Source organism: Elaeis guineensis, chromosome 16, assembly GCF_000442705.2.
Source record: "Elaeis guineensis isolate ETL-2024a chromosome 16, EG11, whole genome shotgun sequence".
Classification (NCBI taxonomy): domain Eukaryota; kingdom Viridiplantae; phylum Streptophyta; class Magnoliopsida; order Arecales; family Arecaceae; genus Elaeis; species Elaeis guineensis.
Genome location: NC_026008.2, coordinates 46,942,361 through 46,966,109, shown reverse-complemented (window position 1 = coordinate 46,966,109; position 23,749 = coordinate 46,942,361). Strand labels below are relative to the sequence as shown.

The 23,749-nt window shown below is 37.0% G+C and overlaps 2 protein-coding genes and 1 pseudogene across 5 annotated transcripts; all 3 read right to left on the bottom strand.

Moving 5' to 3' along the window:
* On the bottom strand, positions 1–477 carry LOC105059184 (molybdopterin synthase catalytic subunit-like; annotated as a pseudogene).
* A 1,545-nt stretch (positions 478–2,022) lies between these two features.
* Positions 2,023–4,759, bottom strand: LOC105059185 (protein PROTON GRADIENT REGULATION 5, chloroplastic). The gene is made up of 3 exons (XM_010942416.4): positions 4,730–4,759; positions 2,391–2,777; positions 2,023–2,292 (listed from the first exon to the last, which is right to left on the bottom strand). The coding sequence occupies exons 1-3, from the start codon at positions 4,742–4,744 to the stop codon at positions 2,188–2,190; spliced, it is 507 nt and encodes a 168-aa protein (XP_010940718.2). The 5' UTR covers positions 4,745–4,759; the 3' UTR covers positions 2,023–2,187.
* Positions 4,760–9,234: 4,475 nt separating this feature from the next.
* LOC105059186 (exocyst complex component EXO84B) lies at positions 9,235–22,568 on the bottom strand. 4 transcript variants are annotated; one of them, XM_029268644.2, is made up of 8 exons: positions 22,068–22,568; positions 18,978–19,075; positions 16,540–17,284; positions 16,255–16,470; positions 13,562–14,059; positions 12,900–13,088; positions 12,383–12,519; positions 9,235–10,954 (listed from the first exon to the last, which is right to left on the bottom strand). In XM_029268644.2, the coding sequence occupies exons 1-8, from the start codon at positions 22,206–22,208 to the stop codon at positions 9,574–9,576; spliced, it is 3,405 nt and encodes a 1,134-aa protein (XP_029124477.1). In that variant the 5' UTR covers positions 22,209–22,568; the 3' UTR covers positions 9,235–9,573. The 4 variants fall into 4 exon arrangements, with proteins under 4 accessions (XP_029124477.1, XP_019710836.1, XP_010940719.1 ...); XM_019855277.2 differs by having other exon boundaries at positions 16,255–16,843; positions 16,928–17,284; positions 22,068–22,567; XM_010942417.3 differs by having other exon boundaries at positions 16,255–17,284; positions 22,068–22,567.
* Positions 22,569–23,749: the final 1,181 nt, after the last annotated feature.

The following is a 23,749-nucleotide window of genomic DNA, read 5'->3' as shown; positions in this document are numbered from 1 at the left end:
AAAATCTCACTCCAGTGGAATGAGGAAAAAACAATCATCCATCCAATACCTGAGCTCCCATGCTCATTCCTCCTTCCAGATGGGCGCCGACGCCTTCACCTCGTCGATGAGGAAGCAACATGCCTCGAGCGCGTCCGCCCGGTGCACTGCCAATGCTGCCAAGAAGATGCTGGCCTCACCGACGGGGATGGTGCCGAGGTGCTGGGCGATGGTGAGGCAGCGATGGGGTCAGGCGGCGCAAGTGCCAGAGCAAATGGCCTGCAGGCACCGGAGCATGGTGGGGACATAGGCCTCATACCAGAGCTCCAGGACGCATTTCCCCTCAAAGGTGTCACGGGTGGTGCCCTCGAAGGTGGCGATGGCTCCAACAGCGGGGTCGCGAACGTGGTTCACATACCGCGTGAGGTCAATCAGCATCGACGATGCCTCCAGGATCTCGATCAGGTCCTTCGCCACCTCTCCCTCTTTCACCGCCATTAAACATAAATTAATCTCTGATTCTCGGCCAAAAAGCAATAGAAATTGGGGATGCCAAACGCCCTCGAGGCAAAAGGCAAAACCCAAAGGCCTAGCCCCAGCAAAAATGACGAGATTGTCCTCAATCCTGTTATTTTGTAGCACCAGTAATTACCCCAAATTTTTAGGAAGATCATTATAATCCATTTTATTTTTAAAAAAATTTAATTAAATAACGATAGACCTAGGAATAATAGTGGTATTATTATATTATATATTTGATCTCAAAATATTTAATTTTTATTTAATATTAATTTTTAAAATAATTAATTTTAAAAAATTTTAATTAAAAATAAAAATTTGAGTTGACTCGGATTTCTACCTTTATATGAACCAAACAAAAATAATGAGAATTATCCATTCCGATTTTGATTCCAATCACAAACCAAACACTTCGGATGATTTGGCCGTTCTGATTCCGATTCTAATCCATTCTCATTTCGATTCCAATTTCGATTCTAATTGCGAATCAAACACCCCCTTAGATCCAGTAAATGAGATAACTTGATTTGCAAGCTTTGAACAAGTTAGCTGAAATTTAATCTTGCTGAGTTATTCTCTTTCTGCATGTGTTACCAATCCTTTTACTGTATTGCTTAGATAAGTATTGAGATGTACTAGGAGGAGATCATCCAGGTCACTCAAGACAGTTTATAACAGTTTTTTTGGTTAAGCTTCTTAAACATCGTTGGCACATTAATGCATCTGAATTATGCATCCATTATGTTCTTCAATAGCTTTTTTCTATGAAATCAGCAGTAATAAGATCGCGAAGGATTATATAACCATCATAGTGATTCAAACCTTGGCATGAATGCATTTACTTCATAAATGATGATCCTGGTCAAAGCTTGTGCCCTAACTCTGGAACAAATGAGAACTTTCATGACTCTTGAAGCAGCAAGAGAACATTGGTGAATATGAAATATTTCTTTTCAGACCTACAAAAGCACTTGGAAGCAAAGGCAATCAACTAGTTCGCAACCTGAACCTTCGTCTCAAGATACCTTCAATGATGGCCTTTGGATTTCTCCCGATCATTTTGATACCATCAGCATTTCCTACATTATGTGATTGGGAGAAAGCACCAGAGCTTCAGACACCTAAAACTGTCGATGAGATTTGAATGAGATGGCCACCTGAAAGTTTGCGAAGGCCATTATACATGCAGTTCTCTGATCCCGTTGCTGAGATTCTAGGAATGCTTTTGCTTCTCTCTCCCAGAAGCTGAAATTAGGAGATGGCAAATTTAATGTCACCATTTTCTGAGTACTAGGGTAAAGCAAAGGGGAGTTTCACCTCTGTTTCTTAGTAAGAGGTTAGAAGTGTAGATCACTCTAAGGGGTTGCAAGGATGAAATATAGCAGGCTCAGGAGAAGGATTCCTTCCCCAACACCTAAAGCCTGCTTTTAGTAAAAAGTCCTCTACCACTCGTTAACTACTAACTTTCCCAGACCCTAATCATAGAAGGGATGGTGATGAGATAGGACCAGATCCAAACTCCCATTGGACAGAAAACAGGTAGTAATTGATTGCTTGCTTACATCCAAATTCCTATTGAAGCCAGACAACCATATACATTCTGGTCATTTTAAATATTTTTTTTTTAAAAAATCCCAGAAAAAAGTCACAACATTAAGCTTCTTCTCCTGAAAAATGCCATCTTATCCTTTACGCAAGAAAACCAAGCTTTTCTCCATTCTTCTTGGCCAAGCGGATCAACCCTTGCCTCTGTTTATTATCAGCACCTATAGTCTTGCAGAACTCTGTGATCACCTGTACACAATATGCCACATACCATCAAAGCTCTTATTCTTCCCTTCATACACCCACTTCAAACATCTGTAAAGCATGCAGTTCCGATGTGCGAATACCTGTGAATGGAGAGCTATGGCCTTGCCTCTCAGCTGATTGAATCGCTTCCTGCCAATGATGTTGCGGGTGAGAACGACCAACGGTGCAAAGAGTCCTTTGCCTTCATTTATGTTCCCCATCCTCGGCCGAGACCTCAGAGGCCTGCCAACGTGAACACACGTCGGGACCGACTTGGTCAGCATTACTCTGTCTTCACCGGCAAGCGAAGTTGCCCAGCTTCCATGGAAGGTGGAGGGCAGGGAGATGGAGGCAGCCATGAAGTGGGGAGAGCAGTGCAGGTTTGATGGAAGAAGAGATGCAAGGGAGGGTGGAGAAGAAGTGGTGGAAAGTAGGACGCAGGGAGAGCCTTTGGTTTGGAGACATGATACGAGCCACACAATGGAAATCTGGATGGATTATTGCTGGTGAGTTTTAGAGGCGTGTATTGGTTGGCTCTTTGCCTTGGAGGATGGGTTTCGGACTTTTACACACTGAAAATGGTTAGTGATGTTTTTGAGTGGCTGCAGTTCCATGGTGTTGGAGAGGATGGCCTACTGTAGAATAGCAACAAAAATGTCGTCAATTTTAATCCACTACAAAGAAATATATAGGAATCTATGTATCAATCAGTGGCATGACAGATTTCAAATTTAAGTAATGCTCTAGAATACATTGATAAGTTACAAGCTTCAGACTGTGAAAGCATCAGATCAATTTCGAAATCACTGGCTCTGATTGAAGCTAGCAACAGATTGGGGTTTACAAACTCCATGATCCATGCTATCAGACTCCACAGTGGGATGTTCTGAATAGGCAACCAAGCTCCTTTTCTCTCACTCATAACCCTAAAATGGCACTAGATTTGTCAGTCAGACCAAACAGATTATCGTCTATTCGCTCGTTCTAGACTGAAGAAGTGGTAGTACAATGATTGACCCGATATAGACCGTGTTCCGTAGACCTCAACTCCTGGGTAGAAATCCCCTTTATGAGATCCAGGTACCGCAATCCGATTTGATTGGCTCTGCTAAGCTTGCTACGGCTTGCCCAACCCATCCAATTTTGAATCGGGTAAAAAAGAAGTTAAACCATTCGCTGCTGTAGGGGGGTTTGGATTGGACATGGAATCCGCCGAGCACACAAGTGGGAGATAAATAAGGAAAGATGCAGGAGGTATAGCAAGTGCGGTACATAAAATGTGTAATTACATCATAATCGCATCTAACTTTGCAAATTATAATCCATTTTTTCAGAAAAACATGTGCAGAATTACATGACTTTCACTGGATTGAAATTTATATGCAGACAGTTTGCACCGAGATTTTTATTTTTTTGAGCAAATACCACTAAGAATATTTTTTTTTTTAATTAGTCAGTCTTGTGGATAAAAGATCTTTGAAGTAGTTCGCACACTAAATCTTCGTCCATCTCAAACTGGCAATGCATGCACTTTCTTTGAACCAAATGTCAAATTCAGATAACCTATTAATCTATCTGGTGCTGGCTGAAAAGCTCTAATGCTCTCATCACTAACCATTTTCAGTGTGTAAAAGTCCGAAAACCCATCCTCCAAGGGTTTTCAAAGGTCTTTTCAACCAGCATCAGATAGATTAATAGGTTATCTGAATTTGACATTTGGTTCAAAGAGAATGCATGCATTGCCAGTTTTAGATGGATGAAGATTTAGTGTGCTTTCCTCTACTACTTCAAAAGTTTTTTATCCACAAGACTGGCTGATTAAAAAAAAAATAAATAAATAAATAAATAAATATATATATATATATATATATATATATATATATATATATATATATATATATATATATATTCTTAGTGATATTTGCTCAAAAAAATAAAAATCTCAGTGCAAACTGTCTGCACATAAATTTCAATCGAGTGAAAGTCATGTAATTCTGCACATGTTTCTCTGAAAAAATGGATTATAATTTGCAAAGTTAGATGCAATTATGATGTAATTACATATTTTATATATTCTAACACTGTGGAGTCTGGTAGCATGAATCATGGAGTTTGTAAACTCCAACCTGTTACTGGCTTCAACTAGGAGCCAGTGATTCCGAAATTGGTCCGACGCTTCCACAGTCTACAGCTTGTAACTTGCCAATGTGTTCTAGAGCGTCAATTAAACTTGGAACCTATCATGCCACTGATTGGTACATGGAGTCCCATGTGTTTCTTTGTAGTGGACCAAAGTTGGTGACATTTTTGTTACTATTCCGTAGTAGACCATCCTCTCCAACATCATGGAACTGCAGCCACTCAAAAACATCACTAACCATTTTCAGTGCGTAAAAGTCCGAAAACCCATCCTTGATAAAATAAATAAAAAACGATTCACCTTGATAAGAAACATAGTGTTGCTTTATGAGTGAGACCTTGGTCACCCAGGCACCTGAAAATGTGAAAGCCATCGGCAATCGCATGCTCCCCATTCCAAATCGAGGTTCTGTGGCTGGAGCTGTGGTCGCCAGATTATGATGTATATATGTAGGAGATCTACAGCACAGCACAGACACATCCACACTTGTTCTTAGAGATGCTTGAATCACTGTAGACAAGCAAGAAAACATGATGGTTGGGAAAATAATAAGGAGATCAACATTATTTTTTGAAGTTTAATTCATAAATCTCCAGATGGACGGCAAATTTCATAACCTATCTGAAGGAAACAATCCAGCAAAATATAAATTGCTAAAAATATTATGCTTCTTTTGCCATTTGAATAGCCTCCATGCGTGCGGGTGTGTGTGTGTGTGTTTGCCTAACATATCCAGAAACATCAATTCTCAAGCTGTTGACACTTTTAGTAAACGACTCCGCAGGATCTTCTTCTTTTTTTTTTTTCCAGATTGTTTTTCAGCAGAGCATTATAAAAGGCCTGATAAGTATGATTTTCTTTTTTCAGGTGTTGAACAGAAATGGGAAAGCCTCCACCTACATAGATTGCATTGAACTCAAATATTTGATCACCGTCCATGATTGAGTCAAAATATGCTTTTAACTGAAAAGAGCACATCTTATCACGTCATGAGGGTGAAAGGATATTTCCTTATTGAATGTACTAGTTTAGCAATAAAAAGAGCATATCACCAGCATATCAGCATAAAACCAATTTAAAAAGTCAAAGTAAATAGTGAATTAAGAAAATAAACAATAGTCAGGAAAAACTTCTATCACATGCCTCCCATGATAAGAAAACAACATAATAGAACTTAAAAAATAAATAAATAAATAATTCAAATGTTATTCAGGCATGCGCTTTTTATCATCCCAAGGTCTCAGCCCCGCTCTCCCTCTTCCTGCTTTCCCTTTAAATGTAGATTTGGTGCAGGGGAGTAGAAAAAGTGCATCAACTGGAAATAAAATTAAAAGAAGACCATTTCAATTTAATAGTTAGATGAGGCCAATCACTGAGGCATAAGGCTGATATGCCTCTCATATGTTCATATGCCCATCCACCATATTACATTTTTCTTCCTGGCTCTGTACTGGCAGTCACCTCTGAAGTCAGCAGGCTTTGCATCATGCACTAGCATGACACATTCATGACCCACATGGCATGCAGCTTATGTGTGTATATGTTACACAGAGAGAGAGAGAGAGAGAGAGAGAGATTCCTTCAACAAAATGCATCTAACAATTAAACTTGCTACCAGCTAACATCATTATTTAGTGAATAAACCTGTGTGGAATTATTATCAGGTAACACATGGAACTACAAACTCCTTGGAATTCCTTTCGAGATCAAGATATTCTTAAGTTAATACTTTTCTGGCAGGTTTTACTTGCACATGAGAGATCATACACGTGATCACGACCTCAGAAATTGGATAAGCCTTACTTTATCAAGTACTCACATAGTCCAAGAGTTATGTGCATTAAAAGAAGGGAAAAAAAGGCGATTACAGCAAAGAATATCTTTTCATAAATACTTCCAAACCATCTTGATCGACAGAATAGCAAGTTTTTATCTTTAAAAAAAAAAAAAAAAAGCATGTTTTTTGAGAGAAACAGAATAGCAATTCAATTACTCAAACTTTACCATACTCTTGTTCACTAATAAGTAATCAATTTCCACATCAATGACAGGTTTATTTTTTTTATTATTATCATCATGAGATTTAACAAAATTATCTTCCTGGGATAAAACAATGTAAGGCTTGTCGGTAAAGCCTTGTTCTAGCTATTTCATGCCTGCTTAATTCACTGATGTTGCCATCAGATTATGATGCATATACACAAACCTCCCAAGACCATTTCCTTCACCATGACACAAAAGCCTTGTGAATTCTACAACAACCTTGCCATCTTTCATCTCAACTAAGTCATCTGAAGCTTATGGCCTTCTTCAAAGCCTTGGAAAAAAACCTGTTTGGAAGGAAGGCAGAACATGGCAACTATGATTTTACTGATCTAGAAAATTCAAGAAATAAAATAAAGAGTACCCAAAAACATTAGACATATCAAAGAAAATAGACAAGAGTACCAAATACTCCTAAGATTTGGTACATAAGTCGGATTCTATTAGTTGTTCTATAAAATCAAAATTCTTGATTTTGGAGAATCCTGCAAGAGCGTACTCATGGTGAGATAAACTAGTACCCTGTCAGACAGAATGGTCCAAATGATGCAGGTCAGCATACTACACATATATAATAATTATCAGGTCCTTGTAAAAAAAATTAAAAAGTTTGTGAAGTTTTCAAGAAAGAACAACAAACTATGCCCCTTCTCTTAGGAAAAGACACAATATTTACATGCAACTAATTTACAAAACATAAAATCCAGATGCTGAAACAAAAGTCAAGAATCTTTCTTTCTGGTTCACAAGACTTGCCTAATGGAGAAAACCTCTATTAGTATCAGCCAGGTAGTGGCATGAGTAAAATTAAACATCAATATGGACAGGGAGAAGGCATTGCAACAACCATCTAAAAGTAATAAGCAAAAACAGCTTCTTCTTTTTTTTTTCTCCCAAAGAAATTGGCAAGAAAGTATAACACATCAGATGGCTGTTAAGCCATATGAAAACCAATATCAAATTAAATTTTGATAATTTTTCAATTGCTGTGAGATTGAAACCATAAAACCAATCAGACCTTTTCGAAACAAAGATTCTCTATTAAAATATCAAAAACTAGACCTTTTACTAACAAAGATTATCTATCAAAAATATAACAAAAAACAAAACTGAGCAGAGTTAACCTTGGCTGGAATTCCAACTCCTCCACTAGGTTGTTGCCGTTGTGATCGTTCTACTGGACTTTCCTCGAACTCTTCTGCCTCTTCCCTGCCAACTCTCCATTCGTCCCTTCCTCCTCCACCTTATCAACCTCTTCCTCGGGATTCATGAAAACAGAAGGCTTCGTTCCATTACAGTAATTTAACTTCCACTCTACCCGAATCCACCCAATTCTTGTAGGACAGCCTATATTCCTGGGCGTTAATCTAACCACTAAGACAAGGAAAAACCCACCATGGAATCATTTACTTCCAAATTCTCGAGAAACGCTAGTTCAAGAACAGCCTCACAAGTCTCTGACTTTGAAATCCTTCCAGAATTTTGATCTAATTAATTTGTTGGTCAAAAGACCAAAATCTAGTTCAGTTTTATCAATCCGGCGTCAAAACATCAAAAATGGAGACGAGTTGAGGACTTAATAAACACACACACACACACACAAAAAAAAAAAAAAAAAAAAAAATCGAATTTTCGAAAAGAAGTCGCTTAAAAGATTGCTAGAAAGCCACAAGAAATAAAGAAAAAAGATAGAGGGTTGGGAAGGAATAGATCGTACATAAGAAGATCTCCTTACATGCAGTCAAAAGATTCCCATTCTTTAAAAATTAGGAAAAGAGACCAAAAAAGGTCGATCGAGAGAGGGAGAGAGAGACTGGGTCGAGGAGACGAGTGGAGGGGTCCAAATCCTCGAGATTGTTTTTGGATTCATCCTACCTGGACGACCACTATCTTCTCTAAGATATGGGGGTTCTACGGGCTCCTTGGAGGAGCGGGAGGGGATGTGATTGAAACCCCGCCAACCGATGCCGCATGGGCGGCGGATGCGTCTGTGGGACCCACAGTTCCAGGGGTTTTGTGGATTTTGCCGAGTTCAAGGGAATTTATGTTAAAACAGAGATTCCATTTGAATAAATATTCGTTACAACGGTGATGCCGTATCAAATTTATAATAAATAAATAAATTAATAAAAATTAAAAAAATAATATAAAATATTATTATAAAAATTGATAAAATATACAACAATCAATAAAATATAAATATTCATATTGAATTATGATAAATTTGATATGATATCATTGTTGTAATAAAATTTTTTTCGATTTCATGCATAATACAAGGGGTTCAATATTTTTGTCACGATGATATCTCAAAGCTGTTAAATTTTGTAAAGAGTACAAGCAGAGACTAATTTTATAGATATCTTGTGATTATTTTGTTATTATTTTTGAAAATTTACATGCATTCAATTTGTATCATCATTCTAATCTAAGCATCCTTCTATATTATCCATTTAGTTTACAAACAATCCAATTGAATAAGACTTCCCACCATTAGTTACCACAAACCGACATTCTTTCATATTCCTAAGAATCTTATCCCTTTTACTGAACATTTTTTTGATACGATAAATCTCAGTATGCGCAAACTTGTAACGTGCTTGACTTTTACGTATAAGCTGCTTACATGAATTTGTGTTGTAAATCTTGTCACTAATCTTGTATGTTGGAAAATACTTTAATGGAATAGTAAGAAACTTTCCCCTTTACCCTCAAATTTTTGATTGTTTTTTATTCAAAATCTTGGATTAGTAGACTTTATGTCCACTAAAATAACTTTCCCACTGATCTTTGAAATGTAATTCTAGTCTCTTGAATAAATAAATGCTCTCTGGCAATTTGTGCAGAAAGCATCTGCAAGACAAACAGCACAATAGAAACATTTCGTTATCTGGCCAATACAATTTCAGCAGATATAAATCCATTCGTCCACGAGTCCACAATCCGCTTCAGATACAAATCCTAATGACAAATGGCTTTGGTGGCTTCACTGCAGAGAAATATATTCTGTTCATTGTGTTGCAACAACTAAGTAACTTGCTATAATCTGGTGTAAGAACAGAAATACCCCTATATGCGAGTATAACCAGACATTCAGGATTTTAGTGCCACCTAGGCCTGGTGGTTCTCGTGTCCTTTCTATTCCTTCTCAAATTGTCTGCAGGATTGATGTATCTTGACCGCCCACAGCGATCACCATAGGTACTCCCATCATCCCCAACAAGCTTAACATCCCTGCCTTGTGTTTCAGAACTCTTATTAAGAACCAACTCCTTAGCTCTCTCAGCTAGCAGTTCTTCTTCCACATGATCCTGTATCAGCCGAGCTGTTTTCTCATCTGCAGCTCCATGCAAATCATCTTGCATGCAGTTCTCTGATGTAGTCAAATGACTACTATCACCCTCACGAATAGAACTGCTTGTGTCCCCACTTTGAAGCACAATACGTCTATTCTCAGGATAAAGCTCAGTCTCCTTGACATCAACAACTATACCAGTTCCCCCTGAATCACTTAGGTAAGTCATGGGAGAGTTCAACTTACTAGGAACTTCAAGAAGCTTGGTCTGCACTGCTAGATTTTCTAATTCCACAACATCTGTTAGCTTGTCTGTTACAGAATGAGCTGTAACAGTGACACATTCATCCAACTTTCCAACAGGATCCACTTCATCATTTATCATAGAACTATCATCCAGTTTTTCTGTGCCCTCAACCCCCCTTGGTTTGTCAGGCTTAATGAAAGCATTTGTCTCACGTTCATCTTCCATGTTGACATACTGAATGGCAGGACCTATAGAACTCTCGGCATCAGAGTCAACAACACTCTCAGCATTTATAGAACTTCCCAAAGATTTTGATTCAAAAATTTTATTCACAAGTGTCTTGTCACTGTCCTCTTCAGCCAAAACATTGAATTCACCATCCAGCAAGTCTGTGGAGTCCTCAGAGGTTCCTATAGCATCATCCCCATTTTCGTGACATCTAGAGCCCCCACCATCTAAATCAACAGCTCCAGCATCCCTCATAGGTATTTCAAGAGGTTTTAGTTCCAAACTTCGAAGTAAATTTGTGATATGTTCTTCAGCCAACCCATTGAATTCACCATCCAGTAGGTCCACGGCGTCCGATGAGGTTCCTATAGCATCATCCTCGTTTTTGTGACCTCTAGAGCCCTCATCATCTAAATCAACAATTGCAGCATCACTCGTAGGTATTTTAAGAGGTTTTAATACTGAACTTCTATTATGAAGCAACTTTGTGATATCTTCTTCAGCCAAACCATCAAATTCACCATCCTGTACGTCTGCTGAATCCTCTGGGATTCCTATAGCATCATCTTCATCAGATGGGCTTGCATCCTCCCATTTTTGTGTGCTCAAGTCCCCGAGAAAAATTGTGGCAGCTTCTTCCTTTGGCTGCAACTCGGCTTCATGAACTGCCAGCAGCTTTTCAATTGCCAGTTTGGCAGCATTTGAGGCCCATCTGTCATCAGGCACAATGAAGCAAAAGCCGATCAATAAATTAGTTTCATTAAAACTAAATCTGATAAAGTCTATCACTGACAAAAAGGAATACAGACACAATGCAACTATTGTTCAAGTGAAAGGCGTGATTATATTTTCATGATTTTTTAATGCTCACTAATAAGAAAAAAAATTATTCAGCTTCTAATTAAACCAGGCTACTCAAATGCAACAAGTTGGTACTACAGTACTGCTTTCTTATAATGTCTTCTTGTATTGGATAATCCTATGTATGAAAGTTGTCACATAATGAGAGAAATTATGGTTAGTGACGGCACATTAAAATTGGTGAATTGTGTAAGCTATGTCAGAAATGCAACTTGAAATTTTGTAACATGTTTGCTGCATCAAAGCATAAAAGGTTCCTCAGTGATATTAACATGCAGAGGTCAAAGCCAATCCTGCATCATGGATATATTTCAACACATGCAGAGAGATGTGTTTTCTCTCCTTGTTTCTGTCTGAAAATTTTGACTAACAGTAAGACCTAGAAAGAGTTATGAGTGAGCGTGCATTTTTGGCTCCATCATATCCTGGACCTACAGGGTCAGAACTTTCCAATTTCTAGGTCTGCATTTATATAATTATATATTCATTTGGGTAGCTCCCACAGATTGAGGTTATTGAAGATGCGAGATACACCGAAATAGTACTTTTGAACCAAGTTTATTGGGCCTAAACAATCTGATACAGGAGATTGAGATCAGTTATTTCTGTCTATTGTTTAGATGGTCAGGATTTGCCTTGTGAGTCAAGCTTTCACATTGCTATAGAGGTAATTCCTAATTAGCATAACAGTAAGGTCGAGGACCATGAAGATAATTTAGCTAAACTATTCCTTGGGATATTCCCTCCTACGATAAAACTGTTAATTCTTTGTTAGCTAAACTCTTATTCTCTTCCTAATGATGTGATGCCCTTGTGACATTTTCCATGTAACAGTTTGACTCCTGACCCATGTTCACAAACAGAGGTGTCATTCCTCATGTTCTCACCATAATTTATCTACTATGAGTGTTCTTTAAAAAATAATAACAAAGGATACTGCATGTCTATTTTTTGAATTAAACTAAATTATATCTTATATATATAATACTTTAAGATACAGCTTTGTTTGTTAGCATGATAGCATATTGCAATAATATAGTGGGATGGGAAGGTGAAAATAATATTCCTACATGCCAAATCCTACAGAAGATAATAGGAATTGACCTATTACCAACAGTTGTATTCTCTGTGAATCTTCATCCATGAGCTAAGTTAACAGATGGAAAATAAAGAATCAAAAAAAGGAAAGCAAAAGAGTTCTCTAACACATCATTGTCAGTGAATGCTTATTCAACAGGTGTGCACAGTTATAAACATGGAGAACAGATTGTAGTACTACCTATCTGAATTTGATTCGAATTCATCAGAGGTCGCACCAATTTGCACTAGTGTGTTTACTGCTGCAGCCATCAGATCATCTGAACAGTACCCTCTGAACTGTGCGATTTCCACTAAAAAATGAATATCTAAACGGACCTGTAGCAGAAGATGGAGAGCATAAGAACTTGAAGAAGCACGTGGTACAAACAAGGAATGACATATTGAGCAAAAATGATCCCAATACATATGAGACAAAATAGACAACATAAATTTCAAAATTATACAAGTAGGAAAACATGCATGTTCTACATAAGACCATGACTACGCATCTTGCAGAGTCATGCCTGTTAATTGAATAGTCTTATGTGTATGTTCATCAAGTTCTTTCTACTAAAAATATGATCGGAAAAGAGCAACTGAGTTAGCCAGTATGCTAATTGGCTGGAAGATCTAAGTTAATCCTATTGCAAGTCCATTCAAAGGTATCATGCTAAAGTTGTCAGACACAATAAAGGAGAGAAAAAAGGTTATTTTACCTGCTCAACAAAGCTGAGCTTTCGTGCATGAGAGCACATCTCAGTATTTTCCCAAAACTCTTGGTTATCAGAAAGCCAAACAATCACAGCCTTCATTAACTCTTTTAGTAGCTTGTCCACCAACCCATCCTTGTCGATGAAGATAGATTTAGACAAATCTTCTAACTTCCTCAGCTGTAGGAACAGTGCCTGGTAATCATTTCTCAGAGATATTAGCAGCAATATCAACACATGGATCAAAAAAAGCTCTCGCTATTAGTAAAGATTCCACAACAGTTCTCCAATGGCAGAAGCTCCATCTCCTTAAATAACAAAGATGGCAAAAATTTACATTGCCATCACACTGAGATACAATTTAAAGATGCATTTTCTGTTTTCTGTTATTAGAATTATAGACCTCAGATTGATTTAATAAAGGGTATAGGCATATAGCTCTGCTGTTATAAGTTAATGTTAGATACACTGATTTACCGACTGGAGAATGAAAAGATCATTGCAGAGCAGAAAGTTATAATATGGAAACAAAACAAGGTCACTTGAGAATCAAATTTCTATCATGGTAAACTCAGTGAACTACCTCTTCAGATGAAACAGTGGAGAGTTTAGTGATTTCACATTAATTTTAAACAAATTCAAACTCATATTTGAAAGAAATGACAAACCTGAAATGCAAATGAAGGCATCTGATCTTGTGTTGAGGTAGGAATCTGTTGACCATTAGCACATGGCTCCAAACTTGTTGATGATTCACGTTTCCCAGTTGACATGACTTCAGACACAAACTGATGGCAGAAATGGCACCATAGTTGTTCTGCAGCTTCTTGAACTGAAAGGATCAAAGTATCAATTTCCTCCTGTGAAAAATGATCAGCATGCTCTAAGAATACCCCATCGTTTGAAGGTCTGGCATCCTTGGAGACGCTAGCAGCAATGACTGGGAAAAGATCGACAAGAGTCAAGGAATTGACTAAAAGAGGGAGTTGTTGCATTAGTTCTTGAGCAGAACTAATTCTCAGAAAACCATTTTCTCCAGCATGTTCTCTATTTGGAATAGCTCTTTGAAGGGCATGCATATACTCATTGAACAGTTCAGCAAGGCCTTGCAGGATCGAACTTTCCATATGAAGATTTACCAATGAAGAAATATCATCCACAATCTCCTGATTATATTCAACAGAACACCATTATCGTCTCATCCAAAATTTCCCTAATGCAGCAGCAGTGAAGATACCAAAATTTTGCACCTAATTCTTTGATCAAATTTGTGCACCAAAAGGAAATAAATAATAATCTTGTTGACTACATAAAGGGGATCTTTGTTCATATAAATACTAAATGAAAAGCAATATGCAACCATGACTAGAAGCCCACAAAGCAACGTAAACTGAACAAATCTGAATAACTCGCAACCTTGGAACCAAGATTTGGAGTATCAGTGCATACATCCTGTATGGGGTCCAGTACCGAGATTGTGAACTATGCTTGGAACAAATTCTGGAATCTAGATGATCATGGTGGAGTGAATTATGCTTGGAACAAATTCTAGATGATTATTGGGAAGCGAACTATGCTTGGAGTAAATTCTGGACGGCTATGGGGAAAAATATGTGGCACTTCATCTAAAGATAATCTGCTATTGTTGTAGTTCGTGAAATTAACCACAATACAGAAAATACTCAAAATAGTATAGTCTGGCCTCATAAATATTTTAGAGAACCACTACTGGTATACTTGTGCAAAACTCAATTTATCTTGGCAATTATAATATATATAAAAAGCACAAGTCAGCATAAACAACAACCATAACTGTCCATCTTTTTCCCAACTATTTTGGTCGATTTTATGGATCATCATGCATCTGGCATTCATATTTAGAACAATGTCTAATTTTATTGCAAGCTTCTCCATGTCCTTGCAACCTCCACCATATCATCTTAGGTTTTCCTCTACATTTTTTTTTCACAACCTTCAACATGAACTGAAGTACCTTCCTTATTGGAACCCTCTCATGTTTTTATTGTACATGTGCATACCATCTCAATTGGTTTTTCATCACTTTGTCTTAAACTTGTGCATAAGATGATCTTCAATCACTCAATAAGATGATTTTTTAATTAACAGGTTAATAGGTTGATGGAAGATTAGCTATATGACAGCATAACAAAATTTTTATCAGCATCAAAGAGAATATGACATATAGAACAAGCAATAAGCTGATAGCTTACATAAATGATCAATCTATAACAGCAAGAAAAACAATATGTGAACAGAAAAGGAGAGAAATAAAACACTAGGCTGATAATATAGATGATGCATCATCTAGGTTTCAGGCTTCATCACATGAACTTAAATTATTTAACACTGCACATGGAACCCATCATGTCAGAACAGTCCTTAAGCCAATAATGTGCATAATGCATCTAATTCAATCATGACCAACAAAACTCTGTTGTTCTTTCAATATGCTGCAAGCTAAGTTTTAATCAAAGACGGGAACCTATTATAAGCTGCACAAGTTCATGACAAACAATTCAAAAAATCCTAGCGCTGACTGAGAGTGAAGCTCTTATTCAAACTGAAATGGCAAATGGTCCACAAAAACTAGGATAAGACATGTCATGGGGCTATGGTCACTCATTTGATGCATTTCTAATGCACATGGAACCATTAAACAGCAAACATGATTGGATGGTTGGAGCTTGATTGGTCAGCAAAAGTGCTTTTGCCACATGGTCAGAAACTCCTAAGCACTTCTATATGTAAAAAAAGTGAGTTCATTTTTAAATTCAAAATTATGGCTAGTATAGCTAATATTAGCAGCCTGCTTTAATGAGTGGCTAATGTATGATCCACAGGTTAGGAGGCTATATGCAATAACTCTTTTCATTTCTCAAAGGTAGATATTGAAATGTGAAAGGCTCTTTCCATATATGCAAACTAGGCATGGGTAAATATCTAACAGCATAGCTATATTTGTGGAGCTTCACTGCTCCCAATGCTCATCCACCACCATGGGACAGATGATTATCTGCTGAAGTCTACCCGACTAAGAGAGACAAAAGATCAAAAGCAGAAATATCTCAGCTACACTTGATGCATGAAATAACAACATTATATGATTCAACTACATTCTTCATTTCTGCATGTTCAAAGTTCAACAAACTAGATACTAAATAATATATAGTTATGTACCATGGAAATCATAACAGATAACCATCATCAAGGATTCCAGAGGACACTGGAAGGACGGAAAGAAAGCCACAAGTCTTATTCAACACCATTAGAGATTTTAAAGACAAGATTTTAACTTGCATCACCATAATCCATGAACTATTATCTAAGAAAGATCGCGCACCTGCATTAGCGTAACAAACTTCCTTCCACTGCTACTAAGTAGGCGGTATTCAATGCCCGTTTGAGATGTTTTGTTCCTTAACTTTCCAGAAAGGAAAAATTTACCAAGGAGCCAAGTATCAGTGGTTGTCCAAATCCTGACAACTTTTTTAAAGTAGTCCATATGCATCAGCAACACCTCTTCCATGCAAGGCCTGATCAATTTCATCAAGTCTGTCTGCAAAAATAAACTCTGAGTTTTCAATGAAGAGCAATGTAAGAAAGCAGTGTTCACAGCATCAACTACCAGAAATAAGCCCCCAGTCAGTTCTGATATAGATCTGATATACTTATCAAATTTACCACCGAACACTTTGATTTCTTCCTTGGCCCACTGTATGAGTTCTGAAGAATATGGAGATGCTTCACCATGCAACATAATGAAGCTTCCTGCTGCTTGAGATATGACAGAAAATACAATCTTTGCAAGTTCCCTCATATATATTCCATGAAGATCTGGTTTTGAGCACTCCAGTTCTTTCACATAATTTGCAAGGCATGAATGGAAATACTTGAACAGTAAAAAATTTGCCCGCTGCTTTTCACCAAGCCTGCAGAGCCCACAGAGTGCCTTTATCATTTCTGGTTGACATACTCTTGGATGTTTAGCTAAACAAGCAAACTGATCAGCTAACCTGTCCCTCCTATCAGATATTGAATACATATATGACATGACCATTGGGGATAGGTCTTCCTTGTGCATCGTTTGCAAGGTTTTGGTTTCCACTTCCAAAACAACTAGAGCTTCTTCTAATTGGTGTTCAGAAAGAAGAATATCCAATGTATCCAGAGTATCATACATATCAGTCCCAAAGATTTTAGGAGATAATGGATCAAGATATTCAGTTCTTTCAGCCTTATTCCTTGTACTGTCAGATAGTATCTCTAAATTGAGGCTGTTCATAAGATCATTGATGAGCTTGCTTTGGGTTGAAACATGATGTTTGAGTTCCATGAGATCACTTTCCACACTTCCAGCTTCTTCAAGTATTCTGCACAAAAAACCTTATTCGACAAGATACGTTGCCAAACACATAAAATTGTACTTCTTGGTTTCATTATAATCTGTAAAAGATGTCATAGCTATAATAATATGACATAGTAAAAAGGCAACAAATTTGCTCTACAAGCGTGACTTAAGCTCCCCACTGTGCATAAACCTTAATAATGGTCTTACACTCTTACCAAAGTTCTACCACTTCCTAACTCCAAATACTCATTTTCATTAAATTCAATATCTTGCACATCAGCAGGGTTACAAACTATAAATTAGATAGTTTGAGGGAACTGAACGACCACCCATTTTCTAATTTTATTACAATCCACAACCATTCTGTTTCTATTCAAAGCAAAATAAAAGATCTCAGAGGTATCTTCCAAAACAAATTTTATACATGATTCAACTCCAAATTATGATATTCTCACCTATTTTCTCTTGTAACTAAATTACTATATGGAATGAACTGGTAAAGTCATCAAAAACAACTCCTGCAGTTGTATATGCTGCATCAGAAGAGTTCTTCTAAGAACAATACCATATGCTTAGATGCATAGGACCAGGACTTCTATACAGAATATCCCACTTAACTATAAGGAAACATCCATTAATTCTCCAGCTTCCCTTCCTTAAGAAATCCTTCTTCATGGTGTTAAAAAAGTAGAGAAGCGGAAAAATAGCAACATCTGTAGCTCGTTTTGCCACCAAAGGAGAACAAACTGCTTTGAGCTTGCTGGCTTTAACGTGTATAGTACATAACTGAATCATCTCTTCTTTTCTCACTTATACATATATAAATACATGAAAAGTCACGCCATGGCACAGGTGCATGTCAACAAAGAAAAACTGACAACTGACAAACTGCATAGAAGAGGGTAGTTCACTTTAAATACATGCCAAATTTTATTAAACGAATGAAGAGGCAGAAAATACTTGATTATTTATCACAGGATACCATGAAGCATAGAGAATAACAAATTATGTTAAAAGGTCCTTTTTCATTGTACTAAGCAAAGCACGTGCAAATAATCATGGAGCATGGGGGGGGAGTTAAAGGATAGCAATCGAATGTTCTATTTATCCCATAATCATCATAGCAGATGATCAACAATCAACCTTGCTTAAATGCATCCAAGGAACTATACACACTATTTTAAATTTAAATCAAATGGCAGCTTCAGTCAACTTATACACCAAAGAAGGAGAAAATCTATGCATCACCAATCATGATCTAGTGATATCATCAAACAAGCACAATAACCTGTCATTATTTTATCAGATATGTGAAGTCTTCATGGTAATTGAGATCCCTTTGGTGGCACAACACTGTCTGTAGCTTATGTGCCAAGAGAACTTTCTAATTCCAAACAAGGATGTTCGCCAGTTCTCTAGTTGAAAACAGTTCCAAGAGCTCACAATGATTAACAATTCAGGGCAAAACCCTTTACAGTGAATACAAGAACAGCTTTTACTGTTCATTGTTTCCTAAACAAACTGAATTTTTTCAATGGGATTGACAAATCAGATCGGCGTCTCTGAAACTATCAAACATTTAAAAACAATGTGGAAATTTGCACAAAAAGTGTCCTTTTTAGGTGAATATTTATATAGCAAAATGACAATAACGGTATTAATTATAGTTGATTGATAGATTCCGAAAAAAATAAAATTTAAGCAAAAAGTATTACCTGATGAAGGCTGGATAATTTGAGTAAACATTTCGTTGAAAATCTTCATCTGATGATTTCTTTAACTCAAGGAGCTCTGAACAAAGGCGCTTTATACCCTAAAAATCAATTGATTAGATGTAAGTGTCAATATTTGCTAGCATGATGGCTCAACCCATTGTAAGACAGCGGATGTCATACCTTGTCTATTGCACAATAAAATTGTTAGGCAAGCAGTGTGGCCATATGGTAGTGAATCTATAACTGACTTACATTAGCTTTATAACTAACATGCTTGAATCTAGAGATCAGACAGTCATTTAAAAGTGATATCACCAGGGGTGTAACCAAGCTGAGCTTGATCGGGCTGAGGTTTGATCAAGCTTGTTTTGAAATTAACTTCAAGTTGGAACTCCGAGATCAAGCTTGATGTGTTTACCATTATTTCAACCTCAATTCAAGTTTAATTTTGAACCAAGCTGAAGACAAGCATGTTAGATCAGCTTAATAATTCTAAATCAAGCCGAAATCACCTAGAGCTTGAATGAAGTTTAGTTCAAGCTGAAATGAAAACTCCATTTTTGATTTCAAGCTTGATCAAGGTTGTCATTTTGGCCAATATCCCGAGATACCGGTTCATATCAGTAAGTAGTAAATATCAAATACTATCATATTGGTCAATATAGACAACATGCTTCAGGATATAGAGGCCCATACGATATCAATAAATCGACTGATATTTCTCAATCTCTATTTTACCATGATCCTTGCCTTAAAATCTAAGACTTTGGTTATCACCATATTTCAACTAAGCAATATCCATTGATTATTGAATTAAATATGATTATGGATTGCTGATAATGGTTGCCAAAGCCATAGTGGGTGAGCGTAGTGGCTGATCATGGGCTGGATATGCAAAATTCAACAAGGGGTAGAGAAGGAAGGGAAGAGATATAAGAAGAAGATGACAAGGAGTTTTGGTGGCTGGAGGAGTAGTGGTGACAAAAGATGAGAAAAATCTTGACAAATGGGACCTGAACAAGATATGGATTGTTAGCATTGGAAACAATAGGCTAGAGGGTGAAAGAAACTAAACAAGAATATCTATTGGGATTCTTATTTCACTGCATTGAGCTCGTAGAGTTCTGCTGTTAATTTCATTTATTAGTGCCTTACCTCAGTTGATCTAATATGCCAATCAATAAAAACATCTTTCAATCTTAGGATGTTGACTGAGATCTCCAGATATCTCAGTTAATTTGAACTTTTTCCAGTATGCCATCTTGGCCGAGCTAAATCAAGATACTGGTCCATCTTGCCATCAGCCACCCATCAAGATGACAGAAATCTTGACGCGCTTGGTTTGAGGTTTGATTCATCTAAATTAACAGTTAATTGATCCAAAGAATAAAAGATGTACCAATTAAAATCTTAATCTAATGATCTATTATATACTATATATATATATATATATATATATATATATATATATATATATATATATATATATATAGTGCGTATATAGTGCGTATATAGTGCATATATATAGTGCACATATAGTGCATATATATGCATATATATCTATATGTATATATATGTATATGTATATATATGTATATGCATCTATATGTATATGTATATGTATATGTACATCTATGTATATGTATATATATATGTGTGTGTGTGTGTGTGTGTGTACATATATATACATATATGTATGTGTATAGATACATATACGTCGACACACATGTGTATACATACATATACGTATACATACATATATATATATATGTATGTATATATATATATGTATATGTATGTATGTATATATATAGTTTAAATATATCCAAGATTTATTGAACCAAGCCTGATTGAGCTAGGTCAATTTTTGACTCAGCTTGAAATTAATTTCTCGAGCTTGGTTTGTTTAGCTTCAAACCAAGCTTGATTCCAGCTCTTCTTGAACCAAGCCCAAGCCGAGCTCAACCTTCTTGTTTCATTTGATGTAACCCCTAGAAGTTACACACAATTGTGATGTAACCACACTAGTACCAAGCTTGTTTAATGAGTGGTACAAAATCTACCTCACCATTGGTATGTACAGAAGAACAAGCCCTCTGAGATAATTCATACTTCCAACACTCCCTCCAAATTAACTTGGCCCCTTCCTTCTCCTTCTCAAACCTCCAGCCTATAATCAATATTTCCTCCTCTCAGGTTGCTGCTAGCCTAGACCGCACATGTCCCTATCTAGCGCTGCTCCTATTTTCAAAGTTGGAATAAAGAACATCGAAGGGAGGAGGGAAAAAGGGGAAAATCACCTTTGTGGTTGAAGCCCCAAGTCTACATATTGTGCAGTCCTGAAACTTCTTAGAGGCATGTCATATCATTCTTTGACAATTTGCAAACCATACAATTGTAGCTTTACAAAGTGGAAGGTTGATTACAAAATTGCAGAATCCCACGTTGATACAAAGATATACAACTCTTTCTCCAAGTGGTGGAATATGCTAATATCTAGTAGGTAAGGTGCATTTATTTGCAAACCATTCAGATGAACCAAACTAACAGTTTAGAAATCCTAGCCCGGCCTTATTACAACTTCACATGCATGCTTGCAGTGCATGCACCCACTGGTGCCTGCTCCCACAGGAAGACACATGCATAGAGAGGGCAGTAATTTAATGGTATCCATGTCAAAAAAAGCTACGAGAGATGAAACGGTACAGAGTGAATTCACATATGCCATGTGTTGGAAAAAAACTGGAATGGATCCGGCCAGTTTTCCGCTATGAACAAACGAATAGCCAAAATTCTTGATCACCTTCTTTATATATCCTTTCATGGCGTGAGTACCAGATAAAGATCCTCCCTTCGTTTCCTTTTTTTTTTAAAAAATATTGAAATGATCCTCTCCTCATATAAGTTGCCCAACAAACAACCCAAAATCTTGAACAAGACAATCACAGATCAACTGATCATATGAAAGAAAGGAAGAAAAGGGCAAAATCATCATATTCTAAACGTCCAAATTCAAGAAAGAAGGAAAAAAGGGGAACATCTTGGTGGTGTAGGAATAGGAGCCCGAATCCCGGCAAGTAAAGAACGTACCTTTCCTGTCATAGAGTGGAGCTCGGACTCGTAGCCGTGATCAGAGCCCGAACCTGACGACCCCTCGGTTTCGACCTCATCAGCCATCGAATCCCCCTCCGTTTCTTGGTCCCTGAAACGGAACCTCCGAGAAGAAGCCATTGGAGGAACAGGAAGGAACGATTCCGCTGGAGATCCGAATAAAGCCTCTTCCGCGGCCTCCAGGGACGAACCCGAGGAAGAATATGGCAAGGGAGAGGGGGATTTGGAGGTTTCGATCGTCGGTTTCTGCCATCAGGGGATACGGGGAGATCGATCGCCTCGGTCGCTCCGCAGGCGCGGACAAATGGAAGGGAACGGAAAAATCCAAGCCCTGATTGGTCGATGCCCCTTTCTTCCCCAGCCGTCGTGGTTTGGGATCCAAGAGGTTGCTTGCTTTCGCCAGCCAAAATAGAAGAAAGAAATAAAGAAAGCCATAGCCGTTGGGCCGGTGAAAGTCGGTTCTGACGGAGGCGACACATATCTGGCGGGAATCGCGGTGCAGCCGCCCAGTCCAAATCGCTATCGAGTTTCCTGACACGTCCTGTCCGGTATGGACAACCTTTATTCCCATTTATCCATTGATACCATACCTAACTACATTGAGGTTCGAGTAGTACCTTTTTTTTGCGGCATTTTCACATCTCTCAAGATACGACGAATTTGTTCCATCCATCCTCAGCGAAACTCACATCACCTTCAAAATATAGGCGAAATGCGATCGAATGATTCAGGAAACAAAAGAAGATCAATCATTCTTTCACGCTAAAGATACAATTCAAATTCTTACGTACATCGGTACGATGGTATCATGCTCGCTATAATATTATTATTTTATTATTACAATACAATAATATTGTATGATAGTAATATATAAATGATGGCCACCTTTTGACAAAGTACTATACTGTTAGTCTAAGAAAAAATTAAAACATATTTTACCGAGCAATGATTGGGGTGAGATGTTCATATTTACCTAAGTTGATGTTTGTTTTTTTAGTACTAATAGTAATGATTATTTTTAATCCAAAATAATTACAGGCAAAAGAGTCGGTCATGATAATTATTGTAATGGACTATAATGATTTTCATATAAAAATTTATTATTATAAAATTATAATTTATTGAAATATTATAAGTGCTTATTTAAAAAAAAAATCTTGATATGAATACGTTAGCTCACAAAATTATATTTTTTTTCTGAAAAATATGATCAATCCATTATATGCACATCCTTTGCCTGCATAACATATCTATTTTACTATAGATTTTTTATATGAATAAAGATATTGTTACTCGGTAGTTTGACATGTTAATGCTACGTCAAGCATGATTAAAATAAATAAGAAAATAGACAGCATCATAAGCTAGTGGCATATCACAACTTATGTACAAATATTGTTATTTTTAATTGAATATATTTATAGGGATTAGTAAAATCATGATCAGCTTTAATATGAATGGATATGATTTTGGTTAACTTTGTTCAAAATATTAGAAGGATTTTTGGATATAATGTAAGTAAATATAGTTTTTGCACGCTTCTTCGTCCTTATCTTGATTCATGAAAGGGATTAGACATGTGTTTTCTTTCTTGATATTCACATTTTTTCTATTGATCTAATACCATATGTCCCTTTATATATATTCTATAGCACTATATA